The sequence below is a fragment of the Lathamus discolor genome, chromosome 3, assembly GCF_037157495.1.
Source record: "Lathamus discolor isolate bLatDis1 chromosome 3, bLatDis1.hap1, whole genome shotgun sequence".
Classification (NCBI taxonomy): Eukaryota; Metazoa; Chordata; class Aves; order Psittaciformes; family Psittacidae; genus Lathamus; species Lathamus discolor.
In genome coordinates this window covers 110,282,559-110,302,898 of record NC_088886.1, presented here as the reverse complement: position 1 = coordinate 110,302,898, position 20,340 = coordinate 110,282,559, and the positions used below count along the sequence as shown (strand labels likewise).

The 20,340-nt window shown below is 43.1% G+C and overlaps 1 protein-coding gene across 2 annotated transcripts in view; it reads left to right on the top strand.

Annotated features, from left to right (window-relative positions):
- The window catches only part of RNLS (renalase, FAD dependent amine oxidase), a 72,437-nt gene that overhangs the window by 37,698 nt on the left and 14,399 nt on the right, over window positions 1-20,340 (top strand). For both annotated transcript variants that reach the window (XM_065671150.1, XM_065671151.1), the window contains exon 5: window positions 17,169-17,342. In XM_065671150.1, the coding sequence (XP_065527222.1) occupies window positions 17,169-17,342 (174 nt within the window). The remainder of the gene's footprint in view (window positions 1-17,168; window positions 17,343-20,340) is intronic.

Sequence of the window (20,340 nt, the reverse complement as noted above, 5' to 3'; positions counted from 1 at the left end):
GAAGAAGAAAATAGTAAAGTTAATTTAGCAGAAGCAGTATCTCCAAACCCTACATTGTCTACAGTGAAGGTACCAGAATATGGTCGAGGCTTTTAGACATTTAGTACCCGCCAAGGCAACTTTAATTCTTGAACCGCATAATCAAAAATGAAGTACCCTGCCAATTCAGCAAAAGGATTCATCACATTGTCTCTTCTAAATTTAGGGAGATGAAACATCTGCCATGTAAATGCACAAAAGTGTCTGTTAATCTCAGCTGTGAGTCTTCATTCTGCTCTGCCTCTCTCTTAACTTCAGTTCTAAGTTTTTCTCATTTAGTTCACCTTTATCTTGGTTCATCCTTTGCTTGCTTTCTGAAAAGTGATTTTCCTTAAACTTTTTTGTTTGTCAATGTTTTTGTCTTCTCAGGCCCTATTGCCTTGTATTTCATGTTGTCTTACTTCTGTACATACTGACTGGTACCTTGATTCTCACCTGTTCTTCTATATTTCTTTATTCAGCCCTGGTTTCTTCCCTTTTCTCTCCTTCCTATCCCTTTCTGTCCACTGCATCAAATTCTTCCATTTGCAGTGCTGGAACACATCGGAAACAATGTTTTCCTCACTCCCCTGCCCTCTTAGTTATTGAAATATGCACATAAGAATTCGAACATGCTTCTATAAATAGTAAAAGGATAAAACTGTTTCAGCTTTTCAGTCTTTGCTTTATTAGAACTTCTGTCAGGAAAGCCCCATAAACTTCATATATATCTCATTCAGCTGCAGGGGAAAAAAAATAAAAGCAAAATAGAAACCAGAAAGAAATATAGCCACAATCTGTGTGATTCTTCTTCCCAGCAAGTGGATTTTCTATATCTTTCAAGACTGCTTAGATATTTCTCAAATTAAAATAAATGGATTTGATTTTTTTTTAACATTTTGTACACCATATTGTGAATATGAAGCTTTAAATTCTGTCTAAATTTGAATCTGTAGATACTAATGACATGTTTAGAAAGATCATCAGCCCTGTGACACTCCGGTATTATTTAGCTTTATCTCAGGATATGGATTCCTGAAACTGCTTGTCCCAGATTCTGTTGAACTAATTATTACAGTGCAGACAGGTTCTAAAAATAAACTTTCCCATTAGATATGTTTTATAATAAACTTGCTCTTCAGGAAAGTTTTATTTTCCTTTAGAAAGAATAAAGTTCCAGCTTTTCTTTCCTTCCTCACAGTCCCCTAAAATACTAATAAGATAGGCAGGTGCATTTATTGGCTTTTAAAAAATATTTTGGGTAAATTAAAGGCTTCATAAAAGTCCTCTAATACAGGGAACATTTGGATGTGATTAGGCAAAAGGCTGATAACTAGAAAGCTATTAGGGCTAGGATAGTGTAGGCCCTGGTATGGGCTTTGTATCTACACACACAGGTGTGTGCGTAAGGTGAGGTGAGAAACAAGTGTCTTTGACTTGTGTCATCTTTCTCAATGTCTCTCACTTTCTACCTTACGTCTTCCTCTCTTCCCTTGAAACCCATTGCATCTTCCTGCTGTTTGTCTTATAAGTGTAATGACAAACCAAGCACACTTCTCTCTGTCTTGTCTTAGTGGAATACAAGCCCATCCTTTGAAATAATTTGTATGCCTTTGAAAACATCAACTTGAAAGCCTCATTGGGAGCTTAAATTACATTTAAATGTATTCAGTGTTTAAGCTTGTGATGAGAAGATTTATCCCAACAGTAGAAAATCACAGACTTCCTCCAAATATAATTTAGTCTTTTTTTTTCTGCAAATATTTGTGTGTGATTTGTCATGAATTTTCTAACACCTCAGTACTGGCATTACGCTGTGCCAGTGCCGTTCTTCTGCTTCTCACCAGTAGCTTTCTGATCATGATCCTTTTGCTTTTTAATTAGTGGACACTTTCCTCAGCATATGGTGACATGAACAGTAGGATTCGATATTTCTTGCTCACTGATTTTCAGCTCACCAATCTAAGGGAAAAGACAGAACCATCCAAGATGTTTCAGGGCTTGTCTTACTAAAACTAACTTCAGAATGCCTTTTCACTTTGGGATTGGTTCTACACTGCTTTTTGTCTGCTTCTGTGCTATAATACTGGTCTCAGCTTTGTTGTGGTGGAAGCAGAATAGATTAGGCAGCTGGTTCCTATTTGCTCCATAAGGGAATCATTCTTTGCAGATCAAAAAAACCAAAACAAACCCCAGCCAGAAAGTCCCCAAACAAACACAAACCACCCACCCATACCACGTGTATGTACATACATAGTTATGTACATGTTTGACTGTACAATCATGGCTTACATCTCTTAGAGAAGTCAGGTGTCCAACTTCAAGGTATTGCAAAATCTGAATACAGTGCAATTCACATTTCTTCAGTGAAGTGACCACACAAGGTCAGTGTGTTTGGAGATGTGCCTAGGCGTGTGTCAGGAGAGTAATTCTGCAGGAACACTATTCTTGCTAGGTCCAGCACTCTCCTTTACAAGAGATGTATGCAGTGAGGTTCTTGTCAGGAGGTCCAGGGTTATTGCAGTAGAAGAGAGCAGAAATTAGCAGAGGTGTTAGATGACCTATCTGAGGATTATAAAATATATAGGTAGCTTCTGGCCAAACTAATGAACTGAAGAGGAGCAGCTTGGAAATATTTAAGCTAAATTATGTGACAGATAGAAATTCATGGCCATAAATAATATGAAAAAGTTGTGACTATTTATGATGAAATGAGAAAACAAAAATAGAATTAATTCTAGTAAAAGATGTCCAAAGATGTCCAAAGATGCCCTGCAGACAAGTAAGATCATTTAGTTCCCCGACAACCATTTTTCTTAAATACTTAAAACCGTAGACAGATCCACCAGTATTTAACACAATTTTTCCTTACCAGTATAAAGCATGGAAACTGTAGCTGTACTACTACAGGGGAAGGGACTGGCAGCAGACCACTTCTTGCCTACATCTACTTCAGTTCTTCTATATCTGCTGTCAGTGAAGGAATTCGATTGATTAATTCCCACAACATTATGAAAAAGATCATTATAATTATTTTCATTTTAGCACTAAGAAACTTCAGTATAAGACTTACAATGACTTCAGTATAAGACTTATAATGACTTGCCCAAGACAGGTCATTGTCAAAGGCTGAGGATGTAGACCAAAGCTGAACACTCAGGCTACTGTTCAGTTTTCATTAGGCTGAGCACCTCCTGTTTTTGTATTCCTTACCTAAATGTGTGGAAATACAAGGTATTATTAAACTTGCAGTACCAAAATAGCTTCCAGCAAAAGTGCTGATGGTGGGCTGGGATGCACTCAGAGCTGACATTGGGTCTTCCTTGTGACAGAAAGCCAGGTAAGTGTTAGCAGAAGGGATGGGAAGGGAGAGACTTCTTTCTCTAGTGTTTTTTCTCTTGGTTGTGTGATTGTCTAGTTAGCCTGCTCAAGTAGGATGCAAGTTGATTGGAGCATCTTCTGGAGGTATTCTTCCACTCATTTCCAAGATTCGTGTCTGCACTGCTTCTAACACTGCCGCTTCTCACCATGATCCACCATCTCCATTGAGATACTGGTTGAAGTTAATACAGATGCTAGTCTCTATAATGTGTTCTATTTTTATTTGCAAACGGCAGTGGTTTTTTTTCTGTCCCCCTCTCATTTTATGATCAGAAGTGTAAATATTTAAAGCGATTGAAAAGAACAATCCTAGCTTCCTGTATCTGATGTAGATGTGTAATCTGACCAACTTCAGTGAGAACTTGAGATCTAGTGAAAATATAAGCTTATCTCTCCCTAGGGCTGTGAAAGAAAACTGAATATTAAATATGAATTAAATAAATAGAAAACAGAAGAGGGGGATATTGTGAAGCTGCTAGATATGTTCTTCGTGTGTCTGCAATTTTGATATTGTGTACAGTTGTGTTTTTTGCCTTTTGCCTTTTCCTGGTACTGAAGTAGACGTGTTCCAAAAGAGAAAAATATGTCAATTTTTTGGTCTTAAGTAGAAATTTCCAGTGGTCAGCTGAATCCTTCCTCAGTAATTAATACAGGAGAGCATTTTATCTAGTACTTATTTAAATTGAAATAACTGTGTTGTCCATTACTGTAAAGCTGCGTTTTGATTCGGTGAGTGTGCATTACCACTGGGTAGTACTGCAATACAGGTACTGACTTCAGTTTAATAATAGGGAAGCATTGCAAGGAATCGGTCTCTACCGAGACCTTGTGGATGAGCCTCCAATTGCCATTCTTTAGCTTTGCATACCTTTAGGGTCTTCCACTGTATTTAGTGGGGAGCTTCAGTCCAGTAGTCAGAAAGGTCAGTTAGATCTAATTCAATTTATTTATGTGTTTATTCTGTCCGAGTCAAAACACAGAGCAGTAAGTCAACATCTTTCTCTGTTGTCTTGAAAAGCTTTTAATGCTGTTTTGGCAACTAGTGTCATATTTAAATAAAATATATCCTCTCAGCTTCATTATTCAGCTCAGTGCTGTGTACAGTAGGTGCGTAAGTTATTTGCTAAATGTTTTATGATGCCGATTATGTGAATAATGAGCTTTTACATTTTGGCACCAGAGAGTAACAGAACTGTGTGTAGTACTTTGTAACTTGATGTAGGAAGGAAGCTCTTCTAAGTCCTAATTAATTTGCAAATTAATCCAGATTCATCTTCCTGCTGTGCCATGTCATTACAGAGGACTTAGAAGAGCTTCCTTCCTACATCAAGTTACAAAGTAACTTTTGCAAATTAATTTGCAAATTAATCCAGAGGAAATGTAACAATGAGCTTTACTAATTTTTTAGCTAAAATTTTCCAAGTCTTTTAGCTCAAAGATGGGATCTTAAGTCTATGCAGAGGTCTCAGGACAAAATCAGATTTTGTCAAAGATGCCTTCAGCTTCTGTTGACTTCCGTCACAGAAACTAGCAGGCTTTTCAAAAGAGTAACACATAATAAATGTTGCTCTGCCTATAGTATGGAAACTGTATTTGCAGTCATGCTACTGAGCATTATATGATAGTGTGTCATATAAATTCTATGCCATTACCTATGAATGACTGCAAACTAGAAGCTGGAATGTACATGTGTTATGTATTTCATTTGAATTTTATTGACTAATTTGTTAGGGTTCTTTGTAAGGGATTCTAATTTCCAAGCATGTCCAAAATCCCGTGGATAATCCTGGGTGGTTTCATTCCTTTGCTGGAATGAGTCAGTCTGCTCTGACCTGTCCAGTCTGTCAGGTGTCTCTGCTCACTCCCAGTCAAAACTGGAAGAAATTTCCCAGATAAAATACAGGCATTTTGAACCATTACAAGACTATCTTTCTTTCCCCAGTGGTGGTGTAACTGTAAGAAGAGTTTGGATTGTGAAAAATCAGTTATTGTCTTCTCCTTCAGTTTTATTTGCTTATAATGTCATACCCTGTTTTTCCCAAGGTGGAAGCTTAACAGAGATTCGTATTTTAAACCAAGATGTCATTAATTTTGAATCATACAAATACATATATATGTGTGTGTGTGTGTGTATATACACATATATACAAAAAACAACAGTGAGTGGAATTTCTGTGGTGTGTTGTGTGTGAGCATTGCATACGCTTCAAGTTCGTGAGGCTAAGAATCATAGAATCATAGCATAGTTAGGGTTGGAAAGGACCTTAAGATCATCCAGTTCCACCCCCCCTGCCATGGGCAGGGACACCTCACACTAAACCATGTCACCCAAGGCTCTGTCCAACCTAGCCTTGAACACTGCCAGGGATGGAGCATTCACAACTTCCCTGCACAACCCATTGCAGTGCCTCACCACCCTTACAGTAAAGAACTTCTTCCTTATATCCAATCTAAACTTCCCCTGTTTGAGTTTTAACCCATTACCCCTTGTCCTGTTACTACAGTCCCTAAAGAAGTTATGTACTGTCATTGTACACATCTTCAGGGGCTGTGTTGCTTCTAATGGCATCACCAAAGCAATTACTAGATTTTTGGTTGTCAGCTTCTGCACTTACAACCCAGTCATCCAAATAATGAGTCTGAAAAGTTCTTCGTAAACAAAACCACGAAAATTGTGAATCTAATGTCAGCATAATGCATTAAAGCCATCTGCAAATTGGATGCCAAGAATATATGCTGAAGAGAACAGCATGGAGCTCCTCAGCTGTGTCTAATTGAGCATACAGGTTAAGAGTAAGCTATGGAATTGGGGAAAGAGGGCAGAAGACTGTTAAATTTAAAAATTGAATTGTATATTAAAAGTAAAAACCAAATACTGCTTTGGACCAAGGTTGGTTGTTTTTGTAAGTATGACCTGAGCAGAAGTAGTTAAAGGGAGAGAAAGCAAAGACAGCTTTGCAGCACGCTCCTATACCAGTCTCCTACAAAAAACTCCAAGTTATTTGCCAGTTTGGGCTGGAAGAGGCAGGCACTGGGCTTGGCCTTTAGGGTGATGACAGGGTGCACGCACCTAAATGCATCAGCTCTTAGAGCGGGATGGCCCTTTCAGAACTGCTAAATGAATGTTAGCACAGCAGCTGCAGCACAGTCCAGTGTTGGGCTAAGATCTTCCCTGGTTCCTTACCTCTCCTCTTTTCTCACCTGCCCTTCATCCAGGAGGCTAGACATGGTGGTACTCTCTCCTCATGCCAGCTGTGTCCTGAGTGCTAGTAATGGTGCAGTTTCATTTCTCTGAAGACAACAAAAGTTGACTCAAACAGAGTGTGTGGTGTTGTAGGAGACTACTGTAAATGTTTCGTGAGAAAATTAAGGGAGGTTTTAGTGTAATAGTGAATTGTTAATAATCTTGTCAAGAGCTGCTGGTGGACAGGTATTCAAGCTCAGTTCTCAAAATCGTAAACTTCATAAAAAACCTATCTTTTTTCCCCAGCATCTTCCTTTTCCAGTTAATCATTTATGTTTCTAAACAACGCCTTACCTTCATGTGCGACAAACTTCAGATAAAGATTTGTGCCAAGTCAGCCAGGACTGCAGTGATTTGAAATAAATTTTAGTTTGGATGTTGCATACATGCAGGAGGGAGCATCACGTTGCATCCAGGCAGGATTATTCAAACAAAAGTGAGCATAATAAGCAAAGGAAAATTAACACATTGTGTAACATGTTAGTGAGTATTTTAATGCAGGTATAGGCATGGCTGCATTTAACTGTTACGCTGCTTTTTAAAATAATCCTGAGCTGTTTGATAAGGAAGCCGGACTTAAAACTGAAGCCTTTCTCATAACCTCTGCTCCCTCCTACGCAAAGGCAGAAGCAGGAACAGTCTGCATCTTGAAATGGACAGTACAGTGGCAGAGGGCCAGTGTTGTGGTGCCGTGTCAGGGTTGATGACTGTGCAGAGAGGGATTTGCCTGGGAAATCTGTCCTTTGTCACCACTCAACTCTGAGAGAGCTCAGGGCAGTGCCTTCTTGCCCGAGGGAACAGTAGAAAAGGCCTCCACAAGACAGCTAAGGAAAAAGAGGTTGTCATCCAAGGAGGCTTTGTTACGTGAAGGTTATGATAATGTGCCATCCTGAATAATTCATCTCCCGAACAGAGCTATGGCAGCCCTCTGTCAGCTGTGACAGTAAAGTGTATCTCCAGGTACTTAGCCAAGCTGCCTGTTCTGCTGGGCGAGAGTCTTGTTAAAATCTCTTAACTTGATATCTAGGCTAAAAATATCTTTGTTGCAGTTTAACCACAGTTTCCTCTTGAACTTTTAAATCATGGTGATCACTAGCCACTTACAAATGCTCTGTCACCAACATCATCTGATTGATGTGTTTAGACTTGCTGTCAGCGTGTCACTGTCAGATACTGCAAATAAAATCTTAAGCAAAGCAGTCTAAGGAAATAATGAAACCTTTGGGAGGATAAAGTCAGTGGCAGGGTTACTGAGAATGTAGCTGTGAGAGGAGCGTGCAATCACAGAAATAAGGTATGGAAAACATGAAGGAGGTGGAGAGAAACCTTCCTAGTCAAAGGCTGAGTTGAGCACTAGGAGTTAAAGGGGGGTTTGTGCACCAGCTTACCCATCTGCTGGAAAATAAGCAACACCTACCATGATCCGTCATGAATTTGTCACATTTTCTTAAATCCGTATGTCTGACAGAATTTTCCAGAAGGTGGGAAAGAGAACAAGAGGAAATGGGCAGGACATTTTATTTCTCTTTGTGTCATTCCATGGCAGGTGGGCACTTGGAGTTGTACAGGGCTGAGTTTGTTTTCAGAAGAGGAAGCAAAGGCCCTGAAAACTCGGGTGGCTGGGCAGTGATAAAAGCTGGTTTCCTCCCAGGTTGTGGGGACCTTTTGCCATCCAACTTGGATGGTGAACATTTCTAGGGATGAAAAGAATATTTACTTTTCAAATACGCCAAACTGGGAGCTGGTTCTGAGGCACTGCATAAGCCACAGTCACTGGCAAAGCTTCAGCTGAAGTTTTTGCTTGCTAAAACTCGAGCAGGGAGGAAGAACACAGGGTGACTGTAGGAGAACCTTTTCCCTCCTGTAGTCCTTGTGGACAGATACAGGGGGATGTACCATCCCTTGATACAAATCACAGTATCCTTCAGAGTTTTTTCATTTTTTTTCTGATGTCTTACAGCCCCAGCAGGGCTGTTGTGCTTAGCAGAAACTACTAGCACCGTCATACACACCTGTGTCAGACTGCTTGCTAGGAATGTCTTAAGAAAGTGCTGAAAGCAGGCCCACGAGGAGCTGGAGTTACACTGAATTGGGAGGATACTCTGGAAAACTCATAAAGCTCAAGCCAGGCTGTAATGCTATTACAACGAAAGCTGAAGATGTCAGATTAGAAGAATTAGGAGTTTCCAGTAAAAAAAGTTAAGACTGAAAAGGGCAATTTTTTCCTGAACGAAAAAACTGCAAGTCCAGCATCCTCATGTTTTGCTACTTTGATAGCACTATCATTCCTTTAAAGTACTGCTATAAGTTTTATTTTCTCAGTGTTCAGTGACTGGTAAAATCTAGGTGGTTCTAGATTTACAGTTAGCTTGGCATACCTAGTAAGTGATTTTGAACATATCAAGTGAATAGATGTGTGCATTAAAATACCAGCTATATCTGGCTATTTTTTTGCAGCTGCTGGTTGTCAGGATACGGCATCCTCTGTACCATCAGGACTGGATGGTGAACCAATATAAGAGCATTTTCCCTCCGATTTCTGGAAGTCTTTCAAACCAGGCTCTCAATTTGTTTACCCAAGTTTGCCTACACATCCTTATGTGCATGCAAGAGCTGGGTGCAAGCATCCCAGCTGAGCTCTGAAATCATGTGGTGACTTGAGAGAGATAAGTATCCACAAGCTTTTAGAAGTAATAAATTAGGAATAACAAAATTTTCCAAAGCAAGTATTATTTTAAATGCATCTGCCTTTACCTGCAGTTCTGAACATGGTTTCTCCCTGTACCCAGTATCTGTGACTTACAGTGACAAGTACATAGGACTTTGTGTGAAGTTATGGGTAACCTGTCTGCTTCAGTTACAGGACTGACCTGAATTCTTTACTGACCCATCATGTCTCTTTCCCCATCTCTGCTTGCTTGAAGTTGCAAGTCCGGTCCTTGCTAGAGCTTCTAACAACTGCCACAAGCTAGTGGTGAATGATAAAGGTGCTTCCTAGCTTCTGCAGTGCCTTTCTCCAGATGAAGGTGTATATTGCAGTCCCCTCCCTTACTTGCTGGGAAATGACTAAACATTGAGGATTAAACCTTGATCATCCTAGTTGGTTCTTAGCCATCAGAGCAGCTGGGTTTATTTTTGCTTCCCTGGCCTCAGTGGTGGTAGGCAGGGCTCAGTGCTGGACTCCTGAATGGCATGGTGCCTGTGCTCCCAGCCTGCCAGCTGAAACCTTGGCTCTCCTCTCTCTTGCTGGCCCTAATGGGATCTCGGGTCCTCTCCTTCCCACAACATGAGTGAGGCAGCAAGGTGACATTAAAATACAGGAACAGCAGATAAAAGGCCCTTGGCTGTATTTATTGAGTGTTACAGATAAGTAACCCACTCTGCTGTCAGTGTCTAGAGAAACAGCAGATAAAGTATACATGCCCCTTGCTTTGATGTGATGAAATCTCCAGAGGACATGTACTTCAGTGGCATTTGCAGTGCAGCTGTAGCTGAGTTCTTCAGTGGAAAATAGAAGATTTTCGTGCCTTCATTCGTTGCCTTAAGAATATCAGTATGGCTGATTCTTATGCAGGACACTTCTGTGGTCTGAGAGCTGGTTGGGGTTTTTTTTTCCAAAATGTTATTAAAATAATCTTAACCATTTCTGTTGGAAAGGGAAAAAATAATAGTTTTGTGGCTTCATACACAATGTTAAAACAACAGTCTGGTTTTCCAATTAAAGTATGGAAATTCAAAACGAAGCCTTACTTCATGTCCTGAGATCAACTTGTTGGCCTTGCTAAAATTCATAATGGATGGAGCAGGGGAAAAAAACCTCAGTCTTACAACTCTTAGCATACAGTTCAGCTTTTTTGTTGCTGGATTTCAAACTTGACATCACTATCTTGCTTGTCTTCTCAAGCTATAAAATCTCACTTGGTTTTGTAAATTTGAAGCAGTTTAGAATCCAATGAATCAGACATTACTTTAAAAAAACCCTAAGCAATAATTAAACAAGTTGTTTAGCAAAGGTACATCAGTAATTCTTGCACTTTTAAATTTTGAGATATAAACATGACTGTTTGGGATAATGGGTATTACTCATCTCTGGTTTATGGTTTGGTCAGAAGGAGCCCAGAGGCATCAGCCAAGCTGCAGCATGGGAAACTGTCCAGCCGCAGGGCAACCTGCCTTCCTGGTGTGAGCAGGGCATCCCTGCGACAGGGCCAGAGCAGTTGGGGATCCCCATTCTCAGGAACGCCCTGACTTACCCTGCTATAGCCACCGGGGACTTGCTGCAGCTGCCTCAGACCTAAGGCTGACCGTGAGTCCAGTGCACTTGTGTGTGGGGTGGCCAGCACTGCGGCACTGCCCACCTGTTTCTACCCTGTAGGTTCCCCTCCAGCTTTGGTTTACCCAACAACAGGGCAGGACTGAGTCTGGAGAGACTCCTCAGTGTTTCTGGGCTTCAGTTCTTGTCAGTGAGCAGCCTGTCACTGTCACTGAATTGCCTTCTGCCCCTGACCAGTATAACCAGGTGTCATTACTCTGTACATTATTCAGTCTCCCCAAGGCTTTGGAAAGTAACTTCTTCCCAAAGCTGTTCCTTTCCTCTCTGCTGTGAGCAGGCTACCCTAGCTTTTTACAGCCCTTTGATCCGCTAAGTCACAGCTCTGTCACGTCTGGCTGGTGCCCACACTCTTAAAGTGCCTGCCCTCCCTCTTCATCCCTCTCCTGGGAGGGAAGTTGCTCAGCGGGGATCCTGGACTTCCCTCATCCGCTTTTGCCAGCATGCCCCAGCGGAGCTCCCTGTGTACTTGTATACTTAAGGCTGATACAATTGTACCTTATCTTTAATTACCACAGTGCTGGTCAGCATCCATCTCCAGTGGCCTGTAACACCTTCTGAAACTTTATAGCTTGCGAAGACAGGTACATAAAACAATATTAAGTCTTAAAAGAGGTACTTCAGAGCCAGCTGGCTGGCTTGGCTTTGGTAACGCTTACATTGTGAAGGTTGTACCTGCTGAAGTGCTCCACGTAATAAGCCATTTGCCTGAGCAAACTAAAACCCACCAGTCCCTTTCCCTGCAACAGCCCATGTGTGCTGCGGAGCAGAGGCCGCTCTCAGTCCCCCCGCCAGCTGGGCAGTTCATCTCAGATGCATTCCCACAGCGCAGAGGTTTCTGGATGCTGAGCTTTGCTGGGGGAATTTGCTTTGGAGGCTGGAGGAGTTCTTGTTTATTTTCTTTTCCCCGAGGGGAAATGAGTTGCTGAAGTAACCCGGACAAAGAGTAGTGTTTTAGATGGGATATTACAGCCTCATATTTATTTGCTTGTTTATAGGACTTTTATGTTCTTTTGAAGCACAGCAAGAATGCATAAAACAGTGTGATTATTTATTATAGCTGTAAGAAGGGGGCCTGCTGGTGATGAACATCTCAAAACCCAGCTGTGCAGAGCCCTTACCTGGAAGAGGACAGGGGGAGTTTCTGGATGAGATCTGTCCCTTCTGCCAGGCATTGTGTGTTTAGCAGCAGCTCTGTTCCCTGTCCAGACCCTTGTGGTCTGCCAGGAGGAGCTGGAACAAGCACTGCTGAAATTGCTAACATCATGTTCCGACTTGGCAGTAAAGATCCCCCGGGACGGTTCCTGGATGCTGGCATTGTACGCTTGTGCTTTTAAATTCATGGCTTGAGTGGAAGTTAACACAGGCCAGGAAGCTTTTCTAGTGGGGTGGGATGTGTGAGGTCCTGTAATGGTGGTATCCTTTCCTCCAGGACAGACCTTCAGCCTGCCGTGCATCGCTGCTTAATCCCCTCCTCATCACAGGCTTTGCCAAGCAGCAGTGCCACACCATGAAATCTCACAGACCTGGGTGCTTGCAGAAGTTGGAGAGAAGCTGTGGAAGAGGGTAAGAATGGAAGATAGAGATGACAGCTTGCAGGAGATTCACAGAGCTGGGGGAGTCCTGCCATTGCCTGGGTCAACACAAAACCTTTGAATGGCATGAAAAGCTTTGATGAAAGCACTGTCTTGCTGCAGCCTGGGGTGGCAACCCTGCCAGGCTGCTCTGGAGATTTGGCATGCAGCCCTACACACCCAAGAGCCCTGTGCCCCAGGGGAGCAACCTGGCCTAGAGGAAGGCAGAAGCAGGGACTGTGAGAATGAAGACCTTGGGCCCACTGTAGGAGAGGATCTGGTTCAAGACCATCTTCAGAACCTGAATGTGCACAAGTCCATGGAACCTGATGAAATCTACCCACGGGTCCTGAAGGAGCTGGTGAATGAAGTTGCTAAGCCACTGGCCATAATATTTGAAAAGTCATGGCAGTCAGGTGAAGTTCCCAACGACTGGAAAAAGGGAAATATAACCCCCATTTTCAAGAAGGGGAAAATGGAAGACCTGGGGAATTACAGACCAGTCAGTCTCACCTCTGTGCCTGGGAAAATCTTGGAGCACATTCTCCTGGAAGGCATGCTAAGGCATATGAAAAACAACAAGGTGCTTGGTGACAGCCAGCACGGCTTCACTAAGGGGAAATCCTGCCTGACCAATTTGGTGGCCTTCTATGATGGGACTATGGAACTGATGGACAGGGGTAGAGCAATTGATGTCATCTACCTGGACTTGTGCAAAGCGTTTGACACTGTCCCACACGACATCCTTCTCTCTAAATTGGAGAGACATCAATTTGATGGATGGGCCACTCGGTGGATAAAGAACTGGCTGGACGGCTGCACACAAAGAGTTGTGGTCAATGGCTCAATGTCCAGCTGGAGACAAGTAACGAGTGGTGTCCCTCAGGGACTGGTGTTGGGACTGATCTTGTTCAGCATCTTTGTTGGTGACATGGACAGTGGGATTGAGTGCGCCCTCAGCAAGTTTGCCGATGACACCAAGGTGTGTGGTCCGGTTGATATGCTGGAGAGAAGGGATGCCATCCAGAGGGACCTTGACATGCTTGTGAGGTGGGCTGATGCTTGTGAATGCTCCATCCAGTGTTCAAGGCCAGGTTGGACAGAGCCTTGGGTGGGATGGTTTAGGGTGAGGTGTCCCTTCCCATGGCAGGAGGGTTGGAACTAGATGATCTTGGGGTTCTTTCCAATCCTAACTATTCTATGATTCTATGAAGGCAGAGGGAGCCTGAGCAGGGTCCTTTGTACATTAGGGTTTTCAGAGCCAGCCATCCAGGTGGCAGACACAGACAGAGGGTCTACATCATGTTTTGAAGTCCTGGGGCAAGATGGGAACCAACAGTTCCTCAGGAGGGACATGCTTAGGATGAAGCAAGAAGAGATGACCTTGAAGAGAAGTTCTTGCAATCACAACTCTCTGGTTTTCTCTGGAACATGCTGTACAGGGTTGTTCTTCCATAGAGAGCATCTATGTGTGGTGCAAAAGCCTGTTCAAGGCAGTAGCATACCAACAGCATTCTCCATGCTATACTGTTACTGGATCTTGGTCACAGACCAGCAGTGTAATGAACAGGAGCCCTTCTGTGCCATAACTTACATGGAGGCAGCTTTGCCAAGGGAATGTGACAGCAGAGGTCTAAGGGTCTTTGATCCAGTACTTAGGGGAGTTCCTGAGGTCCATGGAAAGGAGTTGATCTTCCTTGGAAAGATGCAAGGTGCCTCAGCACCTTCTCAGAGGGCTCATTGGACTGGAGAGGGAAAGGGAGCTTCTTCAACCCCATCATGCTTGCTCAGCCAGTCCTGCTCTCCTGGGATGGCCTGTCCTCTGGCTTCCTCTGTCAGGCAGCTCCAGGACCACCCCCCCTAGTGCAAGATGTCTTATTTCTTCTTCTTTCTTCTCCCCAGCTTTTTATGAGTTTTATAAGGCATTTCAAGGTTTATTTCTGATGGGATTTGAGATGGACTCTGACTAGTGATCTTCTCATGTGCTGGTGATTAGGAAAGGCTGGTATGGGAGTGAATGTCATGTGGGGTGGGGGAGACCAGCCAGTAACCTCAGTTAGGAGAGCACTCTGTACCTGAGGTCACTGCTTCACAGCAGGAGGCAAAAAGCAGCCTCTGAAATTGGTCTTCTCCATGAAGTACAGAGGAATAATGTGGAGAGACATCTTGGAAAAAATATACAACTAGAGAAGCAGCAGGATGGGGCAGAGACCTAAGAGCAGACTGGTGGGTTTTCAGGTGAGAGATTGTGACAGTCTGCAGACCATGCATCCTCCTGTAGAAGGCACCTCTCTGTGATGAGTGGCCTCAGTATCCTCAGTGAATCTTCTCTGGTGGTTCACCAAGGCTTCTGATACATAGTAGGCTTCATGGCTTACATAGTGAGACTGTCAGAGATCCCTGAACAGGGACATGGGTTGTGTCCCTACACATTTTGGGAGGCCACATGGAAATGTTGCCTGAATGGACTAGTCATGGCTAAGACTTTGAATTCAGAACCTGTAGACTGAAATGGTCACCCGCAGGTTGGTAAGATCTGGGGTGACACCAGCCCTCCTCTCCACCAGGAAGGGCTCAGGAGTGACACTCTCCCCTGCTCGTTGTTATTGACATGTAAATAGACTAGGAATACATGCAGCCTTGATGCTGTTTGAGAAAGCAGTAGTGGTGGTGGGAATGGAGCTTGATGCATATTGGTGGTAGGTAGGTTTTACAGGTTTGTGGCAGTTGTTGAGGATTTCAGCATGACTGAATGTGCTCTCAAACATGTATCCTGCTGGAAAACACTCTGCCAGTGGTTCTGGGTTCCTGCCCCTCACTGGCACTGCATGACTCAGGAGTGCCTGCATCCTGGCACCATGAACAGAGGTTTGATTTGCAGCCCTGGTACCCAGAGTCTCACTTTGGCACAGCAGGAAATACCAGTTTCTGGGGAGAGAATGTGCTGGTTGGAGGGACTGTGAGATGAAACTGTCCTGGTCGCAAATTTTGAGGAGCAGCATTAGTCATGACACGGTCATGTCACACCAGCATTCTTCAAAGCACATTAACTGCAAGCAGATGGAGGTGACTGTGGTGTGGGTACGGTACACAGAATCGCCCAGTCCCACCAACTCTGACCAGAGACACCAGGGCAGGGGTCTTCAGCCTAACACTGCTCCCAGTAGGTGCAACACTGCTGCAAGTCGTTTGGGGCCGTGTCTGGGTGATATCCTGGGTGTGGACATCCCCTTTAGTGGACCCCATTAGTGACCCTGCACAGGATTTTATCTAGTTTGTTGTCTCCCTTGTACTGGGGGACACAACAAATTGCAGTGTGTCCAGGTGCCAGATGTGGCTTCACCTGAGGGGAGTAATACTTTCCCTTGACTTGCTGGGTGCTCTTGCACTGGGCTAGCTGGCCTTCACTGCTGTGACTCCTGGCCAGCTTAGTGTGCATGAGTCTGCAGATGCCTCTCACCTGTGGAGCCTTGCATGTAGAGCTGCCCCTTCCAGCCCACCTCAGCCTGTCCCACTCATGAGGCTGGACTGCCTTGGGGCAGGACTTCTGCTGAAGTCTTTCTGAGGATACCACTCAACACCTAGCCCGCTGCCTGTGGGAAGTGCCATGGTAGATACAGCCGTCAGCTGCGCCTTTCTTCATACAAACTATTCACCATGTCAGCTGAATTTGACGTAAAATGAAGCACTTAAGTTATTGTTCTCTCACCTCTCAGTATCAAATCTCCAAACAAGCCCAGCTGAGCGTGCGGTTTCACATACAAGCGGGACACCACTGTGATTTCTTGTCTTAGCACATCCTGCTCCAGCTCACAGAAGCACTGGCCATCCATTCAGTAGGAAGAAGGGATGTGGTACCTAACAATTAATCAAACTGTTGTACTTCTCTTTGACATGAAATAAAATTGGGTTTGAATGCACAGTGGGGCTAATGCTACTTTGTACAGCTTTTTATGAAGATTATAAAATGGAGGCAAAAAGCAGATCTTACGGTAATTAGAAGATATAAGAGTTAATCACAGGGAGGAGTGGATTCATATTTGCCCTGAGATGTTTTAAACTGCTGCAAAGTACCTTCAGCTGAAGGAACTGAACTTCACTATGAACCCTTTGTGTACTGAAGTGTTTTCTACATCCATTTGAGTTGCAACACAGAAGTTGCCGGGCTGTTTTCGCCAGAGGTTCAAGAGTCCCTTGTGTTCATTTTGTTGATATGTGAAGTCATTTGAGGTTTTGAAGAATTATACGATATTTTACTTCATGTGCTAGAGGCAACCCAAGCCACTTATTCCCATTTATACACCCTTTGAGAAAAGATTTGGAGAAAAGTCGCCCATAATTGAAATTTCAACTCAGAAGCAACTAGGGGAGAACTGGGAGATAAGCCGTCACCAGATGGGGGTAGGTTGCATGTGGAGGCCATACTCTACATAATGCACCATTAAAACTTCATGAAGAGGTGCCCCAGAAAAGATGTTACAAAGCACTAGGCTTAATATTAAATTCTTAGTTTTAGGAGTCTGGTCATTTTCAGGAAGGAATAATCAGCTTAACCACAGCATTCACATATTTAATGTTCTGAGAGAAGAGGAATTGACTGACTTTTTTTTTCTTTCCACAGTAATTAATGAAAGTCAAAAGCAGCAACTGGAATCTGTGAGCTACTCCTCCCGCTACGCTCTGGGACTTTTCTATGAAGCCGGTACACGGATTGATGTCCCCTGGGCTGCACAGTACATCACCGATAATCCCTGCATACGCTTCATCTCCATCGACAATAAGAAACGCAATATAGGTCAGTGCTCCCATTATTTCCCTTAAACACAGTGACAATAGAGGGTGTAGATCATGAAAAATGCTGCTTAATTGAGTGTTGCTATTCTCAACAGAGCAATTATTTAACTCCACGCCACAGTGGATAGCATTTCATGTCACATTTGGCCTATAATAAAGTACACAATGAAAGTGGGAAGGTCCTCAGAAAATCACCACCCAGCACATGGTTTACGTTACTGCTTTTATAGAACCAGTGTCAGGGGATTTGAGACATCAAAATATTGTTATTCCAAGAAAGAGCTGGAGTTCCTTTGTTTAAACATTGATTCACACACATGCCAATTTATCTCACATCATCCATTACAACTCCTGTCTGTTCTTTCCACAGAGCATGCTTGCAAGTAGTAATGAGTTATATAATTGAGGCTATTCAGTCTAATTTAGAGTTAGCCAGTGCGCTTTTATAATCACGGAGAGCCCTTGGAATGGTTGCACCATTACAAGTGCAGCTTCTCAGTAAAGCTTGGAGACCAGCCCACAAGGCAGACACATCTCATCTGTTTCTGGAAGATGGCACTTGAGAAAGTGTATGTTTTATTTATTAAATGTATTTCATATACCATGAGTATGTTGGCACAAAATAGCTCAAGAAAAAAAACACTAGCATTCGAGTTTAATCAAGTTCATTAGGAGCTGAAACCACCTCCCAGTTCTGTTACTTGCTCATGTTGCAATGATGCCCAGACTTAACTACATCCGTTAAGTAGGGGTAAAAGCCTACCCACCTTTGTGGTGACCTACAAAGCACTGTTACTCACTGTCCCAGAATAAGGAAGGATTTTCATAATCAGCTGCTGCTAAATATGTAATCATTAAGTATTACCAAATTCACCATGCTAAAGCATGTTGAGGTTTAGACCTGGAAGACTTCTGTTTGTAGTCTTCCTTGTTTGGCTGGTATTTGTTGTTTCCTGGCCAGTCTGCAGACCTCAGTTATGTTAGAACCGTCTGGGCAGGGCACTGAAAACCTTGCCCATCACCCTTATATCTACACACTGTCGCCATGCTAGAAAACAGCTAAAAGGTTTGAGCATGCCTTCCCTCTTTTCACCATAAACTTGCAATTTAATGTGATAAGCTATCATCATAAGGATGTGTCACAGTATAACAGCAGTTCTAATGGCCAGGACCTCTGAAGATCTCTGCTTCAGCTCTCATTCACAGCAGCTAGCACAAGGTTGGGGCAGCTGTTCTTTAGTCTATCTGAGCTTAAAAATAAAAAACGAGAATGGAGATCCCCCACATTGCTGGTGACCTGTCCTAGGGTTGCACCTCCACTGGAGGAAAAGGTGCTTCTTGATCTTCAATCTGAACTTCCCAAGGTTCAGCCTGTGGATATTGCCCCCTATTCCATTGCCTGCCTCTACCAATTGAAGAGTCACAGTCCTTCAGGTTGGAAAGGACGACTAGAGGTTGTCTGGTCCTATCCCCATGCAAAGTTTGAATTTAGATCCAGCTGCAAGATTATATCATGTTGTTCAAGGTCCTGATGTGATGTGATTTGCCGCCTTTGCACTGCTGGCTTATATTCAGTGGTCGATCCACCAATAACCAGGAGGATCTTTTCAGAAAGGTCTGTTGTTTAACACAGTTAATGCATAGGGTTGTCCTGTGTCAGACGCAGGACCTTGCACTCCTGCTTGTTGTGCTGATCGTACAGTTCAAGTTGGCTCTTCCAAGTATGTCCTTCTTTGCACCAAAGCCAGCTGGGTAGCAATAGCTCTTGAATTGCCTCCAGAAACAGCAGTTTATGCTGGGAGCAAAGGTGTTGGACAGATGAATCAAGACACCACTGTGGAAGCCCAGTTTTATTATTTTTCCTAAGAATTTAGCCTTTTCGTCTGAAAAGAGGGAAAAGTTTTTGAAACAGAAGAATGGCTGAACTCGGCAAGATAAAGATGCAGCTACCCTGATACACTTTCTCCAGCAGGACCGATAGTGAATATGTAAAACAAGTCTAAGAAAAGCCAAATACAGGATGATCTTATTTTTTCTCTGGCATTGTTTCCTTGTAACTGACAATGTGCAGCTGGAGATTTTCTTGCATCTAAGATTATATTGCCATTGTTGTGTTTGATGATAAGTACTTGATAGTTGATAGCACCTACTGGTGTCGTCCATCCCAGCTGCCTGATTCTAGCTGTGCCGAAGAAGACAGCCCAAGGGAGAAATTCACCTGTCCTTTCCTCAACTGCTTGCATGTGTTATCTCAAAGTGCCAGCAACAAATATGGAATTATAATGGAATTATCGAATACCTAATATAGTGTCTTTGCTGTCTCCAAATGCAATTTAACCTAACAGAAAGTGTTTGTGCCATTGTTAATATATAGAAACAACCAGAACGTAAGTGTTGACACATACCTTTCTCACTGAAATTTCCCTCATATTGTGGAGGGATCTGTTTATATGAGTAAAATTTTCCGAGAGGAACAAATTATATGCCTTCACAGGGCTGGAACAAGCTGCGGGCCAGCAACTGAAGATGAGTTCTTTCTGGTAGATCTCTCCTTCTGACACATAAACAGTCAACCAGCTGCCTTGACTGTGCTGTGTCTTCCGATGAACTTGCATTTTGCAGATTTACGCTTTTTTCCAGGAAAAGTAGTACTTGGGAGACAGCAGTACGTGTTAGCTGCAGCAGTATTTCTGGCTGCGAGCACTTGAGCTGAGCACAGGAGGGTTGGAAAGCATGCCTGTATTGTGTTCAGTAATGCTGACATAAAGAAGTATAAAAATCACAAGTGGTCACCAAGCGATTCACTTCAAATGCATGCACAGCTCTGCTGAAAATAGAGATATACACACACACATACATACTTCAAGAAATCATGGGCAAGAGGAGCTGAGTGTGAAATTTATTTACATGTACGGGGTACTGCAGCCAAAACACTTGAATATAAAGTTCCTTTATGCTTGTTTTAGCACGTATGCAAATGTTTTGCGTTTGTATTTTTC